The 21,482-nt window shown below is 39.1% G+C and overlaps 1 protein-coding gene across 4 annotated transcripts in view; it reads right to left on the reverse strand.

The window, feature by feature from the left end:
- The window catches only part of PCDH9 (protocadherin 9), a gene marked incomplete at both ends in the record, with an annotated part of 855,790 nt that extends 843,068 nt beyond the window's left edge, over window positions 1-12,722 (reverse strand). For all 4 annotated transcript variants that reach the window (XM_080917360.1, XM_080917358.1, XM_080917359.1 and 1 more), the window contains one exon: window positions 9,687-12,722. In XM_080917360.1, coding sequence (XP_080773486.1) covers window positions 9,687-12,722 — 3,036 coding nt within the window. The remainder of the gene's footprint in view (window positions 1-9,686) is intronic.
- Between the last annotated feature and the right edge of the window lie 8,760 nt (window positions 12,723-21,482).

A 21,482-nucleotide genomic window follows, 5' to 3' on the forward strand; every position in this document is an offset into this window, starting at 1 on the left:
ACACAATCCTTGTGGATAGAATACAAATGAAAAGTAAAATACACATATTTAGTTTTATTATCAAACTCTTTCAGGAGATATCTCAGATCTTGTCTATTCAGTTCTGTGTCTTCACTTCCTGTAGGTTCACGTAGGGATAAAGAAATGCAAGGGAGTCATATTGACACTCTGAGGAACTCACTACAGTTCTCCTTAACTACTAACTGCACAGAGTAATGTTCCAGTATGTCATCTGCCTGCTATGACATTTGACACTAAAACCAGGTCTACGCTTTGGACGAAGCTGGCTATTTACAGAGGGAGAGCCTACATCAGCTGCAGAGGATGCACAGTCCTGCCAGTAACAGATGGTCCTGCCAGGAAATTTTAAACCCTGAGGATCATTGCTCCTAGTGCTACCCAGAAGTCAACGACCCTTACCTCCAGCAAAAGTTCATTGTCTAAAATGGAGATTTCAGGTATCAACAAGCTTTTGTCAACTTTTACTGTATCATCAATGAAATTAATGCATTTTGCTGTCACTGCATTTGCAAAAGGTCTTACTGCCAAGACTGACTGAAATGAGGGACTTCAAATCATGCGAAAACACTACAGATTGTCACTGATTTTATAGCACTGCAATTTCATTCTCACTTTAATTTTAAGGCAAAAACATAGGCAATATTCACATAAACCCTACTGCCTTTTATTCAGAAAATTTGGATATGCTGAGACAAAACATTCTTAACCTAGGCACAACAAAACAAAATATCATTCCTTAGGAAAGACACAAAGGAGGAAAGATAAATATTAACCATAGTAAATAAAAAATTAACTCAAAATAGAGGGTTTGTCTAATATTTCAGCAAAAGAAAAGAATGTTATAATGTGTATAAGACACTTCATGTATACTGTCATGTTATTTACCTCTGTGTGTGCCTGTGTCTGTGTATGTGCATGTGTATGTTTGCATGTATATGTATGTTTATCATTTTTATGATAAAGAGATATATAGAAACTATATATATATATATATATATATATATATATATATATATATATATATATATATATATATATAAAATTGAAAGTCAGCCAAGACACTGAGAATCTGGAAGTACACTAAATAAAATAAATTATTCCATCTAGTGACTAATAAGACAAAGAGCAAAGAAAAGTTTCTGGGACAGATTCATTCTCAGCTAATACAGAGCAAAGGCCATTGTGACTCAGGACTTCCGATGTGAAAATCGTTTCAATGACATGAATATATGACCCTGGAGGGCATCAACTCGCATCTCAGAGCTCACTCCATTTTGTCTCCATTTGTCACTGACACCATCTCCACAGTCTCCTGCAGGAACCTGTGCAGCTGAGTGTTTGAAAGTCCTCAGCATGCAGCTGTTATCACACCGAGGCCCAGATTGGTTGTATCCTCGGAATCCAAAAAAGCACCAGCATCCTTTTCCTCAGAGAACATCTACTACAGAACTACTGTCAGCAGAAGACGTTTTCTCTCTTTGCAATATACAGCTTCATCTCATGATTCCCCCCCACACCCATTTCCTCCTTATTGATGATTGTTTAATGAGGAAATGGGTGAAGAAGTAAAAATTTCACTCTCCAAATTGTGATTGCTAGTCTTTTGTTTCCCAAACTAATCACCTATGATGAAAAAAAGCCAGGCACTTTGTCATCTTCGAATTGTGAGCCACACATGATTAAATGCTTTACATGGAAGCAAAAACAAAAAAAGAAATTAGAAATAATTTTGATATGTGTATAGTTATTGCTACCAATTTCAATGTAAGCAATCTAATCTGCAACATCAAGTGGTAGAGAACTGGCGGCCATTTGCCCCATACTACCATGGAGGTAAATATAATAAAATCCATACATGCCTGGACTAAAATGTCATGTGATAAATATACAATATTTGCAAATGAAGCAGAAAAGGAATTCTACAAATTTCTTGCAGAATGATTCTAGATACTGGTGGCTTTTTTTTTTTCTATAGCCAGAGCAGAATCTAGTCCCAAATTTGAGAGTGCTTTCACAGGAAAGGTGAAGGCCCAGACCATGGGCATCAGAGATACCTCCAAGAAAGTACCGGCACACCAGGGTCATCTGTTCCTCAGAATCAGAGCATCAGAGAGGAAACCTGTCCATTTTATGGCATGTCTGAGATTTTCATTCTTTTGAATATATCCAATGTGTCTGCACTGGAAAAAAAATAGGCAAGCCTAATTCCCCTAAGCCATAAATCACACTAATGTGGAGGGAAACATGGTAGATCGTTGTATTACAAACCTATACTTTATATTTAATAGGCGCCTGCAATTCCAGCATTATATAGAGCTCTCTACTCTGCAGATCTTTCCAACCCCACTTAATTTTTCTACACTGATTTCCTGCAATCTACGAGCTTAGGAAGGGTTCACTGTGTTCATACAGATCTGTGTAAAATGTGTCCGGGTTTCCTGGTCTGTGCTGGCATTCATCTGGAGGTGAATCCCAAACTTCTACCCCAGGCATGCTTCTTTCCAACTAAGATAAACACTCTCAGGATGAATGCTGAAGACTGGGAAGACAAAAATCAGACCAGGAGGGGAGACATGCTCAAACAGCAGCTCAGCAGCAAGTCTTCATACCACTGCAGTGGAAACTTAAGGAGCCAGAGCCCGGTCACCCATTGCTTTCTCCTTGTTCTAAAAGGGATTAGAGAGTTTCTTCATCAACTGCTCAGAGACTGAAAAGGAACTTGAGAGTAGCAAAGCTTCATGTTACTAAAACAAAAAGATGGTTCCATAGCAGAAACTACGGAAGAATATTAAGTCAAACACATTACACAAGGAAGAAAAGGTGACGGAACCACCATTCTCTTCTATAGTCAGTATAATTAAAAGCCTGCACACATTAGTATACCTGGTGAAATTCTATGTTGTAACAATGTCTAGTCAAGAACTGGTATCACACCTCTTTCCTCATATACGCTTGAATAGTTTATATAGAATGAACAAGAAGAAGCAGTCAGATGTGCTTTATAATCCTACCAAGTTTGCACCTTCAGTGCCTGATTAGCTTGTACTGTGTCCATTATTTACAAAGCGACACATGCTTGTATAACTTCTAGTGAAGATGATCAGAAATATTTTCACAGGTCTTACTGGATGTAGATGTAAAAATAGATCGCTAATGCATGCCCCCAGGATTCTGGCTTCTTTTGAATTATATATTATAACCTTGAAAACCCTGCTAATTCTGCCTCTACTCTTGTCTACAGGAGACACACTGATTATAGAACAAAATATAAGTGTGAATACTTCAAATTTAAGAATCAGACTTTTTTTAATTCACTTTCAGTTATAACACTCTACTACAAAAAAAAAAAAAAAACAGTTGTTTAACTCTCATAGGAAGTTCAAATATTAATGAATCTTGGCTTATGGAAAAAAAACGAATGTAAATCTAATGTAAAATGTCAATCACAGTAATATATCTTTCAAGTTCTATGTTTCTTGAGACTGACAGCCAAATATGATTGTATCAAACAAAGGCAAAAAGGCATGTGTTCCTTTCCAAGTGAAATGTTTGACAGTGTTAGCAGTTATCTGAACTAACAATTGATAAAATTGAGTGAATGTATCTATCTCCTCATATACATGAGGGGATCATATTCCAAAATGATCTATAATTTGCTTATATGGTGTTATATACTTCTTAAAGTTCTTCAAGTTATTAGCCTTACTACTTAAATACTTTTGTGAGTCCATGAACCTGCACATTAGTCTTTCTTTCCTGGTTTAGAGTGCCAATTTCTTACTAGCAAACCTGAGATAAATTAAAGAGCTACAGTGGATAGGCATTCAGAAAAGGTATTATTAAAAATAAATATCAAGAAATAAAAATGTTCATAATCTATAATTGTTAGTTACCAAATTAACTACTATATAAATACTACCTAAGAATATGAATACTATTGCAAAGGCAGCTTCTAATTTTATCCTACCTCATGGAAACACAAGACAACATGCAGAAAGCCTTATGCCTTAAAGATTTTTAAACACAAGCATTGAACAGTCCAGAAGTGTTTTTTTTTTTTTTGTTTTGTTTTGTTCATAAATACACAAACACTAAGCCTTTACCTCTAGCAGAGCCAAGCCAGAAAAATCAAATCAGGATATGCAGACCGGTGCTGGGCAAACACTTAGCCTTAGACAGATGGGACAACACAAGATTAAGCTCTCTACACTTGGTGGAAATCCAGGTTCATCTAACCAAAGAACTTAGGAAATAAATAAAGCAGGAAACAAAAGTAATCGCCAAAACTGAACTTATACGGAAATATGATCTTAAGAATCTGCACTCTCATGCCTTATACTATAAAATAATGTTCCTGAAAAGAATAACACATCAAATTGCCAGTTGCAATATTTGGACTGTGATTAAGAGATCTGATGTAAGTTACAATGGATTGTAAAAAAATCCCATTGTAAGTCTGACTTCTTTCATTTGACCTCAGTATTCTATTTTATGTCATTTAATTTATGCCATGCTAACAAGAAAATTGTAGCCTGCAGTTAAATAATGACAATATTCATATATAAAAATAAAATGGAATATTGTTAAAACTCTAACATTTCTAAGGTGGCTATTATTTTCAATGCCAGTATGTGAACATTGTGTACTCTAAGCCAATGATCTCCCCGTGCACTGTATCTGTAGACTTACAGGGTGATGTTAATGAGCCAACACCTGTTTTTTCTCTGTGTGGGCATGGGTGGTCAGAACAATGACAGATGAGAAAGCACACTTTGGGTAGTTATGAGAGTATTTTAACTATAGAAATTCCCTGCATGTTTTAAATATTATGTACATAATCACACCCCAAAAAACTTGTTTAATACAGTGGCAACTTTAAAAAAAAATTACTTCCTTTAATATTATTAGAAATTAATGATACAATGTGTAATGAACATATATATGTATATATATATATGTATATATGTATATATATACATATACATACATATATATATATATATATATACATATATATATATATATATATATATATATATATCAAGTGGAAAAATCAAAACAAAACAAAATATCAAATGTCCCAGTTAAAACTCGAAGAGAAGAGGTTGGCAAAATAAAGGACTAACCCATCTTTACCTATGAAGTCTAACCCAGTCTCAAAGGGGTTACTTTTTACTTCCTAATTATGAGCCACACCATATCACACCATCAGAAGCTATCAAGAAAGAGGTGGAACATTAACATTCCCAGTTTTCAAATTTTCTTAATTTTAAGCTAGGGGCAAATTTTCCATGATGTACCATGCACAGTCTTACCTGCCTGTGTGTCTAAAAATTCAGAAGATGAAAACAGGCTTGTTTTCAGGCCTCACATTAGACGACCTCTCCATTCTTCACTCTCAATTGCATTTTTGTCTTTCTGACAGCTCTAAATATCAGCTCTGTGACTGCCTTATGTGTTCCACATGTCATAACAATATCGCAATACTGATTGTGGTGGATTACTCAAAACTGAAAAGTAATCACAAATGTAATATAGTATCTCTAGATGATCAGGAATTGAAGCAATTCCCTTTGCAACCATAAAAGCACACACATCCGCTTGAGGACGGCTTGTCTACACATTTTCCACATATAAATTCTTCAATTTATACATAAACGTGCATCTGAGCAAATACTTGAAAGCATAAAATGTTAATGTCAGGATGTTTAAGCTCTGAAATGAGCATTTCATTTAGAAAATTAAATATGGCTTGTTTACTTAGAACCAAACTCTGGTGGAGTCTTTATAGATTGCTGGATTACTTGAGGAACTTGTCAAATGTAAATAGATCACTGTTCTTTGTGTTAACATTTTCATTCATCCCCACCCCCCTGCTGGAGAAAACAAACCACATGGGATCAAGAAAATTAATTCCCCAAACACTGTCAACCAAGTTGAAAAACAGCAATAAACAGCTTACTGTAAAGCCTCCAGCTACAATAAAACAGCTGTCAATAAGTGGGCCAAGAGGAGATGTGCAAAAACAGGTCTGTTAGATATAATACTAGGAAAGGAGGAGGAGAGCACCTCTTCTTCACTGATGCTGAATTGCAAAGAATGGTCCTTAGATGAACAGAAGGTATCATCACCTAGAAATTGTTAGCTAGGATCTTTCCAGGTCTGACCCAGTAGCAGTGCACCACAACTGGCCTAAATAAATACCAAACTCAATTTTAAGGGAAACTCTATTGATTTTCAGACATGCAGCATTTGAAAATGTATATTTTTAAACCCTATTATATCCAGGATAGATTTCTCTCTTCGTTTAGGCAAAAACAGAAGCAATTTGATTGTAAAGTGACCAGTTGGAATTTAGTGTTGAGGCATGATTTCATTCTAAAACAGTGGTTGGCTCTGATCCTCACATGATCCTTTAAAACTATATAGAGGACACTATGTATAAAATGGAGTGGCAGAATAAATGATAGAATTATTATACTGAAATTTAAAACAGCTTTGGAAGATAGAGTCAATACTATTACCTCATGCATTACGTGCAAACACACAGGAACAGAGAGCATGTCAAACAAACTGGGAGTCACTGCCCCACTGACCAGAAATAAGGTGTTGCATTTTTTCGAAGACAACGCAAAGTAGTGGTACTTAAGTTTTTTTACCTTTCATTTAACACACTTTACCTAGCAGCATGACGTCCAAAGAAGTCCTGATAAAGTCAGGACTTACAAAGTAGGGGCACTAAAATTTGGTAAACTTTTATTCAAGAATCGTCCATTTCCCAAACCCCAGCAAGCAGCACAATGTCTAAAGAAGTCCAGTTAAAGTCAATCATGCCCACTTTACTAACATGTATATATATATATATATATATATATATATATATATATATATATATATATATATATATATATATATATATATATATAATCTTCACAGGTGATGTCATAGTCTCTAAATTCATGTGATAAAATTTATAGTAATAAAATGTGTATTTTCAATGTTGTAAACTACAGGACTCAAGTTTGTATAAGGGCTACTTTTTGAAACAGAGGGGATAAACAAGAAAAAAGGATGCCTATTTCTTCTAGTTTAACAAAATTATCTTACAGAGTGATTATAGAGTTCAGTGAATTAAATTTTAAGAAGCTATATATAATTTCTCTTTCATTTATAGAAAACACTCTTTCTTCCCCTTTCCCTAACATTGCATCTACACCCTGCCCAGGGCCTTTGCCTCTCTATTGACTTCCAAGACGTACTTCCTCATGAGTGACTACCACCCTTTTAGGTTTTTTATTAGGAAAGTTTCTAAAAGATTAACGCTTCCATAGCTACTTATCATGGGAGTGAATTACAGACACTTTTCAACCTCAGGGTGTGCACAAGAAAGCTACAAAACGCCTCATGGTACAAAGGTGTGTCTGAAAGATACAGCAGTTTCTGTTCGTGACAGCATCCTGTCAAGAAGACCATGTCATATAGAAACAAATGTCTTTATGACAAGCCAAGCTTCCTGAGAAGATCCTTTCACAACTCTGCTGAAACACGACTGACTACCATTTGTGTCCTTGTTTCATATTTAAGTTCAATAGCTTTGGGGGGAAAATCAGAAGAATCTGGCCTGTAACTCGCTGGCAATTCCCATACACGGAGGTGAAAGGGAGGATTATATGGGAAGGTAGACAGGTAACTCTCCTTGGGAAATCAATTTCAGTTTTCCCAGAAAACACTCGTGTTTACACTAGTTTTTTTTTTTTTTTTTTTTTTTTTTTTTCAAAGAAGGATATAAAGCATACCACATCATCTTTCGTTGAGACAGAAACTTCCTATCTAAGTCCATTTATTTTTTGCCATAATAAACTATTAAGCAATTTTTACAAATCTTGGCCGTTTGAACCATTTCCAAATATTTAGCAGCACTCTCTCCTCAGGAGCTGCTAAAGTTAGTCTGAAACTGAGCTGAACTTCTCATTTTCACTATCAACTAAAAGACTCGCAGATTTCTCTAGGATTTCAGAACTATTTTGTTCTTTTGGGTTCTTTCATCTTGTGTATCTCAGCTTTCCTCAAATGTTCCTCCACAAGGCTCTGTGTATTTAATAGTTTGAATAGAGATCTTACACTCATAAGAATAAGAATTATCCTTAGTATTTTTAGAGTGCTTGTGTGATTGACTAATTAAATCATTTTTATGCCTTTTTCTCATGAAGCCTCAAAGTCATTCCAGAGCAGCTACTGAATGTAAAAGGGGAAACAGTTTCCACAAGACACACTACTCTATCACAAATTCAGAAAAAAAAAAAAATAACAACACCAAAGAACCCTTTTTGATTTCCCAAACACTCATCAAGACACCGCTGTGAATTTTGCTTTTACCTGATCTTTGGAGATTTATGTTTTGAACTGGTTAGCAAAGTGGTGGATGGGCCACCAGAAGAAATGGGCTTCTAACAACAGAGCTTGGCTTCCAAAAAATCCTAGAAACATGATGTGCTGAGAGCAACTCACTAAAGAGCAAACAAATGAACTTAAATGCGAGTTGCTCCAGAGGAGCTATCATTAAATAAAAGGTATCTTTGGCTGTTCTACCAGCTTGATCCTTCCCTCCCCCTCCTCCTACCTACTGCAGGATTGGCACCTGGCCAGCACAGGGGACATGATACCCTAGTGCCATCTACAGGCTATTATTGACATTCAAATTTTGAGGCAACAGACAAGTACCAAAGAAATAAATTAGACAGCGCTGCATTTAAATCTTTATTAGCAAGGAATTATTAGACCTAAGAAAAACTAATTCTGGATTTGGTTGAAATATGAGTTTCTCAGCCTCTTAATCCCTCTTCATATGGCATCTCTCACAGATTAAAATGAGTTATGACAGATCACTTATGCATTACTAAGATGAGAAAGTATTTACAATGGAATCCTTTTCTGTATAAATTAGTAATATTAAAGAGAAAGCATTCCTTTTTTTGTCGTTTCTTTTCATATATGACCACTATGGACACTGAAAATCATTCTAAGAAAGATTCAGCTTATTATATTACAGTAAAATAACTTGAAATCAAGGGTAGACTTTCTATATGGCTTAGATGCAGTCAATCAATAATCACGTGCTTCACAGCTGATGTACATATAATATCCTACTCCAGCTTTTCCACTGTGTAAAAAAGGAAAAAGAAAGACAGAAAAAGAAAAAAAAAACCTTAACCCCTTTAGCGACTACAGCCTCGACCTAAGTGGTGTCAGACTTTCAAATGTCATTTAGACTTGACACTTGAAGGTGACGTTTTAGATCAAAAGATAAAGTGAAAATCTTGAAGCATGTAATTTGGAAACCCCAGGAGCAGAATTGGGCAAATCAGGATGGGTTTTCTTCTTGGGCAAACATTATCTCAGGATATTTTGGAATAATTTCCTCTTTTCATCTTTTGCCATTTGAAGGAAACTGGGAGGTTAAATAATTCTCAGAACTCAGACATTTCAAAGCTGTTCTAAAAATTCTTGCCTGAGCCCCAGAGGAATAAAAAAGGGGTCAAGTATTTTTTTTCCTCCTTATAACTAAGCTAAAGTTAGACCAAAACAATACACACACTGGCACGTTAATACTGGTTGATTGGGCACTTGTATGCAGTACTTATAGACCAGTAAAAGTGCTCGTTTACCTGTCTGGTGTGTAAGGGGCCCTTTGTCTTGAAGCCTCCTTGGGAGCTGCACTCCGAGGCACTGAAGTGATCTGAACTAGTGGACGAGCGCTTGGACAGGGTGTCGCAGCCCCCAACAAAGGTGTTGTCCAAAGGGAGCTCTTGAATGACGTGGTGCTTTTTCACGGAAACTGGAGTGTCTGGTTTGAGATGAAAAGCAGGCTGTGGAGAGGCAGATTTGTAGTGCTTGGCCAGGTCAGGGCTGTTAGGCTTGAAGGTTGTAGGAGGGGCTGGGCCCCAGTCAAATCTTCCTATGCTCTGTTCCTCTAGTTCAGCAGGCAGGCTTATGGTCCCATTGATAGGTTCATGAACTGCATCATCGGGTTTGGACTCTTCAATAGTAACGAAGTTCAAAAGGGAACTCTTGGGCGACTTTCTTTTCTTCCGTTTCTTTTTCTTGTTCTGTTTATTCTCCTGGTTTGGGGACATCCATTCTGCACCTTGTTTGCTCCTCTGAGCAGCCTTGAACCTCGAAGCATGGCGACAGCGCACCAGCACTGTGACAAAAATCACAACGATGACTACCATGGCCCCAGCAACGATGGCAATCATGATGGTGAGATAGTCCTCGTTTTGATACGGTTGGCTACTATCTCCTATGTTCCTGTCCAGTGGCGTCTCCATAGTCCTACGGATCAAGTCATATATATACGAGGTGTTTCCAGCAGTATCGTTCACGTAAAGAAATACCAGCACAAGAGTGTGCAAAGCCTTAGGGTACCCCAGGTCACTTATGTTGACCACGAGACGATGCAGGCCCACGTCAGTAGGTGCTGGCTTTTCTTCTAAGGTGATATTGCCCGTTACGGGATCGATCCGAAATAACCCTTTGTTGTTCCCACTCACTATGGTATACTTAAGTTCCGCATTCATCCCGGTGTCTATGTCCACCGCAAAGACCTCAGCAACCACAGAGCCAGGTATGGCTGAGAGGGGCACCAATTTAAAGGAGGTATTGGATGGTGGAGAGATGACAACTGGACTATTGTCATTGACATCCATGACATTGATAGTTACTTTTGCAGTAGAGGACCGAGGTGGCTGTCCTCCATCAGTGGCTTTGACGTCAAACGTGTAGGAACTCTGCTGTTCTCTATCAAAGGAGACATTGGACTTTATGACTCCCGAATAGGGATCCAACACAAAATTTTCATTGTCATTTAGAATGGAAAGGGTCACAGCTTTATTCTCTCCAGCATCTTCGTCTGTCACTGTGATCACTCCCACAGTACTATACTTTGGCAGATTCTCAGACACAAAAAACTGGAAATGATTATGAGTAAACTTGGGGCTATTGTCATTCTCATCCAGAACTGTCACTATCACTGCTGCTTGGCTCTGGAGGGGAGGGGTCCCATTGTCCCTGGCAGTTACTGTAAAAATGAACCGCTCTTGCTCCTCCCTGTTAAAGACTCTGGAGGCTGTCAAAACTCCTGTCTTTCTGTCCAGATCAAAGAAGGAGGCATTCGGCCCAAGCTGATAAACAATGTCTGCATTTTTCCCACTGTCTTCATCTGTAGCACTAATAGTTGTTAAGTATAACCCACGTCGGTTGTTTTCAGAAACGGACAGCTCAATTACAGGCTGGTTGAAAATTGGTGGGTTGTCATTTTCGTCCTCCAGCTTAACCCTCACCAGGGCAGTCTGATTCAAACTGGGCTTCCCAGAGTCAGAGGCGACAATTTTAAAGCTGAATTCTTTGGTGCCCTCATAGTCCAGCAGAGATGAGGTCTCTAGCAGATACTGGTTGTCATACACTGCCTTCAGATGGAATGGGACCTCTCTTTCGATAAAACAGATTACTTTGCCATTCACATCTGTGTCCTTGTCTGAAACTGTAATTAGGGCAATCTTTGTATTGACTGGATCTTTCTCAGAGAGGTACACCGTGCCATTGATGGGACTTATAATGTACCTGAGGTCTATGTTCGGAGGGTTATCATTTACATCAGTGACATTGATGGTCACAGTGGCTCTGGCAGGCGTGGAGCTGCCGTCACTAGCCAGCACTGTCACTTTGTGAATGGCTGTCTCTTCTCTATCTAAGGACCTCTGAACTGTGATCAGCCCAGTTGTGTTATTTAAAGCAAAGAGTCTTTTGGTTGCAGGGGCGACCTGGGCACCAAAAATGTACCGGATTTCAGCATTACTGCCTACATCTGCATCAGTAGCATGGAGCTGAATGACAGAAGTCCCCACAGGAGCATTCTCTGGAATATGCACTTCTACTTGACCCTCTTTAAACACCGGCCTGTTGTCATTCACATCACTTACTGTGACCTGTAGTATGGCTGTGCTGGATTTCTGGGGGGTGCCCCCATCCTCCACTTTGATTTTCATCACATAGGTATCTTTCTGTTCTCTATCCAAGTTCTGCTGAACAATCAATTGTGGCCACTTTTCTCCCTCCGGAGTTTCCACGATATCCAGTCCAAAAACACTCTGTCCATTGAGCAGTTCATAGTGCTGCACCCCATTGAAGCCTGTGTCAGGGTCTGTGGCTGACGGGATCGGAAAGCGGCTGTTGATTAAAGTGTTCTCTGGGATGGAAATATTGATCACAGGAGACGGAAACATGGGGGCATTATCATTGGTATCCTTGACAATGATCTTGATTTTGATCAGCCTGAAAAAGTCATTGGGGAGGATCACCACCTCGAGTTCAAAGAAACACTCGTTCTCCTCCGCATAAGAAGCTCCAGCACAGAGTTTCTCTCTGTCTATTCTGTTGGAGGTTGTGAAAATCTCCCCAGTGCTACTGGATACTTTCACCAGAGGGGCGTCCCCAGCTTTAGAAACCAGCCTGTAGACAAGGCTGGCACTGGTCCCTGTGGCAGCGTTGATGTGAGAAATGTTCAGATCCTTTGGTATATTTCCTATGGGCACATTTTCCGGCAGTTCCTCTCTAATAGTGTAAATAAGTTCTTGAGCTATGGCAGAATCCAGCCTTAAACAGGCGATCAGAGCAGCCAACAGGTAAAAATCCCTCAGGTCCATGATAATATCTTTCTTTCCTTGCCTTGGGTTTTAGAGTTTAAAGGTTCCCACTGAGGAACGATGCAGGAATTGCGAGAGGAAGCGTGCATGGACCGTAGGAGGAGGCGGCATTACAGCTCATCTCTTATGTGGAGACAGCCACTGTCAACACAATGGTACAGACAATATTATTCTTCAGTAAATGAATACACAGTCACCAACCAAAAAAAACTCCACAGCGTTCGGCCCACTCTCCCTGCTTATTAGTAAACATGGCAGTTTGCCCTGCCACAGTTTGCAAGTTAACTCTGTGGTCACATCACTGAATATCCCCTGCTTGTTGCATTTTGCCCACAGAAAATGAAATTCATCTACTTTTGAATTAAGGACAGCAGCAGCTATCTTTACCTGGATTCCCCCCCACCCCCACAGTTTCCCCCTCCCCCCATAACACTGTTTAATTCAAAGCAGGCATTCTTATTCTACCCCCTCCCCCGTCTCACCTCCCCCTCCTGGTCTCTCGCCCACCTCCCCTAGTTGTTTGAGATCGAATTGAAAGACCTCAAGTATTTAGCTCTGATTGCTGCCAACTGCTTTGTCACATGTTAGGTATGATGTGTTTTCTTCTCTGCCACACTGAGTCATCTCCTCCTCTCAAAAGACTGCTTTTTCCTTCCTCCCAGTTCGTCAACTGTCTCATAATCCAACCTTCCCGGGAAATGAGCATCCGGACATGCTGCAGTAGGCATCAACAGCAGTAGTCACTGGCCACTATGCATCCTTGCCTCAAAGCCCCAAACCAAGACTTCACATTTCTTACTCAGAGCCTGCTCGCCTAGGTCCTATTTCCACAGTGTCCCCCCCCCCACCCCGTTAAGAAAAACAAACACATTCAAACTTTTAAAAAAACGTATCATAATCGACAAATGCTTATCACAGAGGTGGACCAGCTGCGATGGAAGTGAAACCCAGTCAACATTCCTATGAAACACCACGGCATCTTTTTCCGCTAAGCCAGGAAAGAACAAAAATGCAGTTTCTTTAGTCCGGCGTCTCATTATAATATTAGTAACATTTGCTACACATAAATACCGCAACCCGGTAACACACGTAAAAGAACTTCCGCTCAGATGCCCCTCTAACTGCAGTTTAAACGGGTGCAAAGCTCAAGGCAGCTATCCACCGGAGTGAAGACTGGTCACTTCCCAGAGTCTGATCTTATCTGCATTAGGCTACACGGTAGCCTATGCCCGATTAGTTCCAGCAGAGTGGTGCAGGTGGGGTTGCAGATACAGCCCAGTAGGTGAGCTCTGCCCCGGCCAGCTACCCAATTACAAACACCTCTCATCTACACCCAGGGCATAACTAAAAACTAAAGACGGCATTTCGAATTGTTAATGCGAAACTTTACACTTACGTTAGTTGCCTCAACCTTGCCCCTTTCCCAGTAGGCTGCAGTTAAGAAGGATTTGTTCCAACACATAGAAAGCCATGCATCTGGTAGCACCAGTTTGGGGAGAATTCAGAAGCAGCAAAGCGTTTCCTCCTTGTAAAATGTGTGGCTTCGGGCTGGCAAATTAGCAACTCCCGAGAACAAATTCACAGATTTGTCGTTAGTCATTCTCTCCACATTTCCTCGCTTTTGCCCACTGGATCTGGGCTCTTCTGGTATTTAACGCACACCACGTCCAATTGCACTACTTCAGCTCGGGAGTGTATCCCACAGCATCCAGCCTACCATTTGCATCCGGTGGCAATACTGCTGAAGTCTCTAACTTCTGGTAGGAAACGTCAGAGTTGGATGATGGTGATTTTCTGGATGTTTTCCCGGGGTGACAATTGCCCGGCAAATTCTTAATCCGTGAGCTCTTTCGCGCTTCAGAGACTGAGGCTCTCCTTCCTACCTCGCGTACTCTTCGCTTTCCCCTTCTCTTCTGCCCCCCTTCTCCTTCTCCCTCTCCTCTCCTCTCTCTGAACTGAATTTCTTGATATAACTCTCAATAAGCCCAGAGGGAGGGCGTGACGGCCGAGGCCCCACCTCCTGGTTCTGATTGGCCAGCATCTTGCAGTGCGGGAGGCTGCAGAGGGCTGCGGGAGGGGGCGCTGAACAAGGCGCTGACTGTCTCTAGCCTCCCCTCCCCAGCACCCCTCGGCGGCCGCGAAAACCTGGAGAAACGATCCCGGTCCCGGGAGAGCTGTTTTCAGGACGCGCACTGAGCATGCCCGGCAGGGGCCAGCACCCAGGGTGGCTCAGGAGCTATCGAGCTCTTCCCGAGCTTGCGGCGGCGGAGCCAGGGCGGTGCGGTTGCACCCGAGCGAAACCCGGCAACCTAGATTCTCGCCACCGGGTGGTGAGGGTCATCGAGGCCACTCTTTGCCTGATGCTTTTCTGTCTGCAAAGTGGAAAGGACTAAATTGCAGAGACGGCCGAGACTCGCAGCCACCCCTCAGTGAGGAGTTCTGGCCAGCAAATCCTGGAGCGCATTAAACCATTAAAGCGACTCTGTGCCTGGTGCTGCAAATTGAGGCATTTGCTGGCAGAGATATCCGAAGGAAGGGCGAAGAGGGCGGAGAGCTAAAGATAGGGCAGTAGATATTTGAGTCTCGGTGGAAAATGGAAAGAAAATTAATCTGGGCTTTTACTGTGTGCATGGGGCACCGAAACTGCCCGGGGAAAAGGAACGTTGTACCTGGGGTTCTTGGGCGCAGCCACCGACAGTTCTCGGTGCAAGAAGTCTCCTTTCCTGGGAACTGAGGGAGCTTCGGCGCCTGATCCAGGCAGCCCCTGTCCTGCCTTTGCCTCGCAGGGAACCTGGAAAATCTAGCTCGCGTCAACGGAGGCTGCTTCGGAGCAGGCTGTCAGCTCACCTAACTGCGAACTTTGCTTCAGACTGGCTGGAAGGAATTCCCAGCAGCTGTCAGCCAAGCTGCCAAAGCGCCTTGCCCCTCTACACTTTCTGCTGGACTCATTTCCCTGCCAGGCGTGTCTCTGACTCCAGCTTTGTAGTGTATCTTCACAATTTGCCTTTTCATTTTCATTCCAGGGCTGGATGGGATACTTCAGAAAGGGTCATCCCGATTCCTGTCCTATTCCCCAAAGCCTCACTCATCTTTAAAAACCAGTAAGTTAGGAAGGTTTCGCTGCATCTTTGCCAGACAGGTGCCTGCAATAAAACCCTATTTGTGTAACAACAACTCCCTCCCCCCATGGTCTGTAAAGGTTATCTGAGGAGGTCGTAAAGCATGGTAGATGTTAACTTGGAGAAAGAATAAAGGGCATTTGGTTTAAAGCTTGTGTCTGATACACTGTAATAGGGTGTAATGACTTTCAGTTTCGCCTTTTTAATTTGGGGGACCTCATGTTTGTGACTATAGACACTTTCTTTCCAAAGCATAAACATTTCAGTTTTGATAACGAAGTTAAAAGTAAAAAAATAAAAATAAAAATAAAACCAATTCACCAACCAAGCCTTCTAAACTCTCCAGTATATAATTCGAATTCTAGCTGACTTGTTTGGCACCACATTTTTCTCGTATGAAAGTGTAATTCCAAGTTTATTATTAAACTTTTCCTCAGGTGCAGACTCACAGTAAAAGTTTAGTGTCTAAGAGTTCGACCCCTTGTGTGGTAAGACAGTTTTTTTTTTTTTTTTTCTTATAGGCAATATGTTGGTGGTGTTCGCATCCAGTCAAAAATATTAATATTTAATGTGATGAGGATAAACAAGGTTTAAGGAAAGAAGACACCTATGTATCCAGGTTCAAGAGGGAAAGGATTCTCTCAAAGCAACGTTAGTGAGTTAAAGGCCGATTCTAATTGTACTGTAGTGAATGATCTGCCATTCACAAAAATTAAAGCTAATATAGCTTGTTCTCCTGCTTGAATATTTTCTTTGGTGAACTATTCGGAGAGAGTCACAATAAACAACACCCCGGCTACTCTCCAGATAATTTCAAGAACAACGCAATTACATTTTCATCACCCCACAGTCGTTTCCTAGTCAGGCAGTGGCAGCCCAACACTTAACAATAATTATTTATCCTGGTTAGTAAGTGAAGGTGTTTGTTACTCTCCGTGAAGAGCTGGCTTCACTTGCTGGCTAAGGCCCTTACATACCTCATGCTTGAAAATGAAATCTTAATACGAAACAGGATGAAGGCCAGGGAAGAGGAAAGAAATCCCAGCATGAGACGCAGGACCACAAGACTTCCATGAATAGAAACCTCAGGTCAAAACCCTGGATGAGGCATTGGTATGTTCTCTTCAAAGGAAACTGACAAAGACAGAGAAATAGAGCTCTTGTCTCGGGACACTACATCATATGTTTATGTAATATATTTAAATTGTAGGGATTCCTTAACCATAGTTTAACAACTAAATTTAAGTCATGCAGACTTACTTCCTTTATTCTGTTTCAGCTGTTCAGCTTTATAATGAGAAATATTGTTTTTTTTAATTGTCCTAAAAGAAAAATTACACATTAAATAGCCCTTTACTATTTAATTTGAAGTTTCTGCCTCAAGTACAATATACTTTGTTATATGATCTCAAGTTTAAAATATAAGTATATAGATATTGATTAGGATTTTTAAATTTTTGTGTGAAAATATATGCTGTTTTATGCTGTATTTTATGGCATATCTTGGTGTATTTAAATATAGTATATTGCCAATTAGTTTGCTATGCATAAATATATACATATTTAGTGTGTGCATATACATATATATTCATATATACATACTTCCAACTAGATCTATTTAATTAACTCTCCCACACTCTTGGAATTGCATATTGCTACAGCTAGGAATTCTGATGCTGTAACCCTTGCTATCTGATTAGCACTTCAAGAGATAGTACCATCTGGGCAAAAGTAAAAGACACACACTGCTCACTCCTGTCTTTGTGGGTCATGGAACACTCAAAGCTAAGTCACCTCTGGCCAGTTAACAGACGTGTAACATGCCTTCAGATGCACATAGAAACAGCTATGGAGTTAATAGAATTGTTTCACATCCCAAGCATTTACATTCTTTCTATTTATATATTAAACAATAATTTCCATGCAACGGCATATAATAACCTGAATTATTAAGGAGTCGAGTTTAATTGGATCCTTGTGTAGGATTTCCTAGCTATCACACAGCATTGTTAAAATTACATTTCCCATGAAGATTATTTCTGCAAGTTATATTTATAGAAAAGACATAGGCTATAATGTTGAACAGGATCAAACACCCTCCGCAAGGATTTCGAGACCAGAAAAACACAACTTCTACAGTCCACTGAAGATTAAAAATTAAAAAAATATGGTTTTGTGCTTTATGCTCCTAAACTAAATCCAGAGGTGGTGCTGCATCTGACAGACAGTGAATGGCTCATGGGCCTGTGATGTCACAGAAGAATCTCTAAACCCATTTCACAAAAGTACTAGGCTTTTGCACGGCGCTTCTTGAGAACTAATGTGTTAAAGACGTTAAGAGTTGTGTGTATTACTCCTCTTGAGAAAATGACAATGCAGGATTTTAACACCATGGGAAGAAATTAGCACCTTCCGAAGGCTGTACAAGCTGACAAAGTGCACGTAGGAAATGGGCTCATTTCTTTCCTCTTTAGTGATTGTCCGCTCTTCCTTTTGAGCATCTTTCTTCTCCTTTACTTCTCTCCCTTCCTCTCTTTCTTCATTTTTTTTAAGGCAACCTAATGCAGGTAGTCAAATCATCATGGAACCCCAGTGACACCTTTCATTCTCTTTGAATGACTGATCTAAATTTAAAACAGTTTGCTATATTTTCATGACTGACACAGATTATATGTGTCAGACTGGTGCCTTTAACATTATTACAATGTAAACTGACACTTTTCAGAGCCCCTGTTCTTTCATGATTACTCATAAACATAAAAATATATAGAACTCTAAGATTTCTCATGAATTACACAAGATTTGAGTTTTATATACACAGTTCGTTCATGGTGCACGTTTTCACCAGTATGGCTAAAGTAACTTGTGATTTAGGAACGTATATGATTTAATGTAGCTGGTACTATAGTTATGCAATGTTTCAAATTAAATAACTTCTCTAAAGCTGTGTAACTTAAAGCAAAATATAGGCAGCTTCTTCTTGATTTGATAGAATAAAGCTCGATTAAAATTGTTAGATTAAAACATTTAGTATCATCTTTCAATCTACAGTGATATGATTAATACACAATGATATGAAGGAATATGCATGTTGCTTGGAAATAACTATGTTGATACATAAAAATGGAGACATTAGTACACATTTAATTACAATAGCATTTGCCAAGGTCTAACTAAAAAAAATAGTCTACTAAGGCATTTTAAATTTGATGGTATGATTTTCCCTTTCAGTGTTTTCATTAATACATATATAATGTTGAAAATAAACTTTATTTCCTCTGGGACAGCAATGTTGGATGATTTTTTCTTGTCTATCTCTCCCCTTTCTTATCCTTTTCATGTTTTCAGACTTTATTTTAAAAATTATACTCACATGATTTTCCGCTAGAGGCCCAGTTTGTTATATAAGGTGCACATAAATAGACTTACTCATGTAGAACAGGGTGGGTGAGCCTAGTTTTCCTCTTATAGTTTCTCAGAACCAAATTTCAAAGAAGGTTCGCTGCGAGCTGCATCTGGGTGAGTCTGGAGAACCTTGCATTTTGTTGGCTGCTGCAGTCCAGGCTTATCTCCACATCCCAATACAACAGAGATGACCCTTACCTGCATTCTGCAGACATTGTTACACTTTGTCAGGGATTTAACTCAGTATCACTCTACTCAGATAAGACTATGTTTCTTCATGTAGTTACACCCCTTACTTTTTTTTTTTTTTTTTTTTTTTTTAAGGTGAAACATCTTATTCTCTTCAGACATTGCAGAATCCTGCCTAGGATTCCAGCACCAGGAGTGTGAAGCCTCAGGATTGCTGCAAGCTCCAAGACATCCTGGCTATACAGTGAGGTCCAGGTCAGATAGGGCTATAGTAATTATGACATCCTGTCATGACAGACACAAAGAAAGCAGGGAAGAATGAAGAAAGAAAGGAAATGGAGGGGGAATGAAAGGAGGGAAGGAAGGAAGGAAAGAAAGTTCAGACAGAAGGAAGAAAGGAAGAAAGGAAGGAAGGGAAAAAGGAAGGAAAGGAGGAAGAAAAGAAATCTCATTCATTAGAATCTTAGGTTTATAGACTCTCAAAGGTTTTAAACTTCAAAAGGTATCCCATTTATCTATGTATGAACCCAGGACAATGACCGTTGAAATACTATACTAGGGTTAGGTAGGATTCAGTGGACTTTCTTGGATTTATGGAATAAGGTTGTCTTTAAGGCAGGCTCCTGGATAGAGTGGCTGTCTATGTCACTCCAAGACCCTAAGTTTGAAAGCTAGGGTAACCAAAATAAATAAAACGGACCAAAGCAAAATGTAACATAAACTGTGTTCCTTAAAATGCTATAGGAATTACTTTATAAGGAATATCAGACATTTTTTCTTTGTAAAATGTCCTTTGTAAATATGAGATAAGCATGCATTCCTGTACATTGTTTTGAAAAAATAAACAATTATGCTTCAAAAGCATTCAAACATCACTTCAGTAGTCAGTTAGCATCTGCATTTGAGACATTATGACAATCTATTATAGTTTGTACTTACATGAATAGAAGTGATTTTAACGGCTGTTCTAAGAGAGTGACAGGCTTAATTACAAATAATATTTGATCCTTATCATCAAAACAGAGGTGAAATTTTAGAATATTACAACAAAATTTATAAAAAGTTACTATATGAATGTGATACTTAATGTATATATCATAATTATTAAAAATTAATTGGAGGATGTTATATGGTTATAAAATAGAGCAATATTTTGTCTACTGTCCTAATCATCATAAGACAAAGTCACAAATTTAGAAAATGCTGATCTCTCCTGATTTAGTGACAAAGACTAAAATACAAATTGTATGAACCTAACTGGTATTTCTATAATTTTGAAAGAAAATAAGATGAAATGTGTATTTGAATGCTTTTTGTCTAAGAGTAGTCTATGTGTTCGGGAAACCTTTGAGTGATTGAGGAGGTATCTATGGGAAGAAGTGTAAGTTTTTCAGGGACAGGGATAATTTCAATTAATACATGTTACAAATGAAAGTCCTGTTTACTCAGCATACACTGACATCAAAACTGAAACCACAGTTTTCTGACTTGAACTAGGCCTCCAGCCATGGTTAATTTAGATGATTTGAATGAATTTATATATGAGTTTCTAAGTTGTACACAAAAGATTATAATGTCAACCGAATTCATATCTTTAGGAATTTGCTTGGAATGTTACCAATGATTATTCTATACAGTTAGTTAATGTTTCAAGAAATAAATTTCTTTTCCAACTCTTAGTGACATTCTAAATTTATACCAGGTATAATCCTGTGAGTCCAGCACAGCTTTTATCTTTCTAGTTTCTGTCTTTGTTTCCAACCATGAGGGATATGGCAAATAGTTATTATGTTTATAAGTGTACAATATACACAATAGACTAGTTAAAATTGATATTGTAGTTTAATAGTTAAAATTATTGAATCCACTTAGAAATGCACTAGAAAAATATTGACTGCCCTAAATTCTATAATTAGTGTGTTAATTTCCGGGTTATTTCCATTTTCTAGCTATTGTGAATACAGCAGCAATTTTAGAATGCTGATAAGAGTCAGAACATTAAAACTATTATTAATTCAAATATAAAATTTAAAACTGGTCTCAATTA

This window comes from Micromys minutus (assembly GCF_963924665.1).
Source record: "Micromys minutus genome assembly, chromosome: 5".
In the NCBI taxonomy this organism is placed as follows: domain Eukaryota; kingdom Metazoa; phylum Chordata; class Mammalia; order Rodentia; family Muridae; genus Micromys; species Micromys minutus.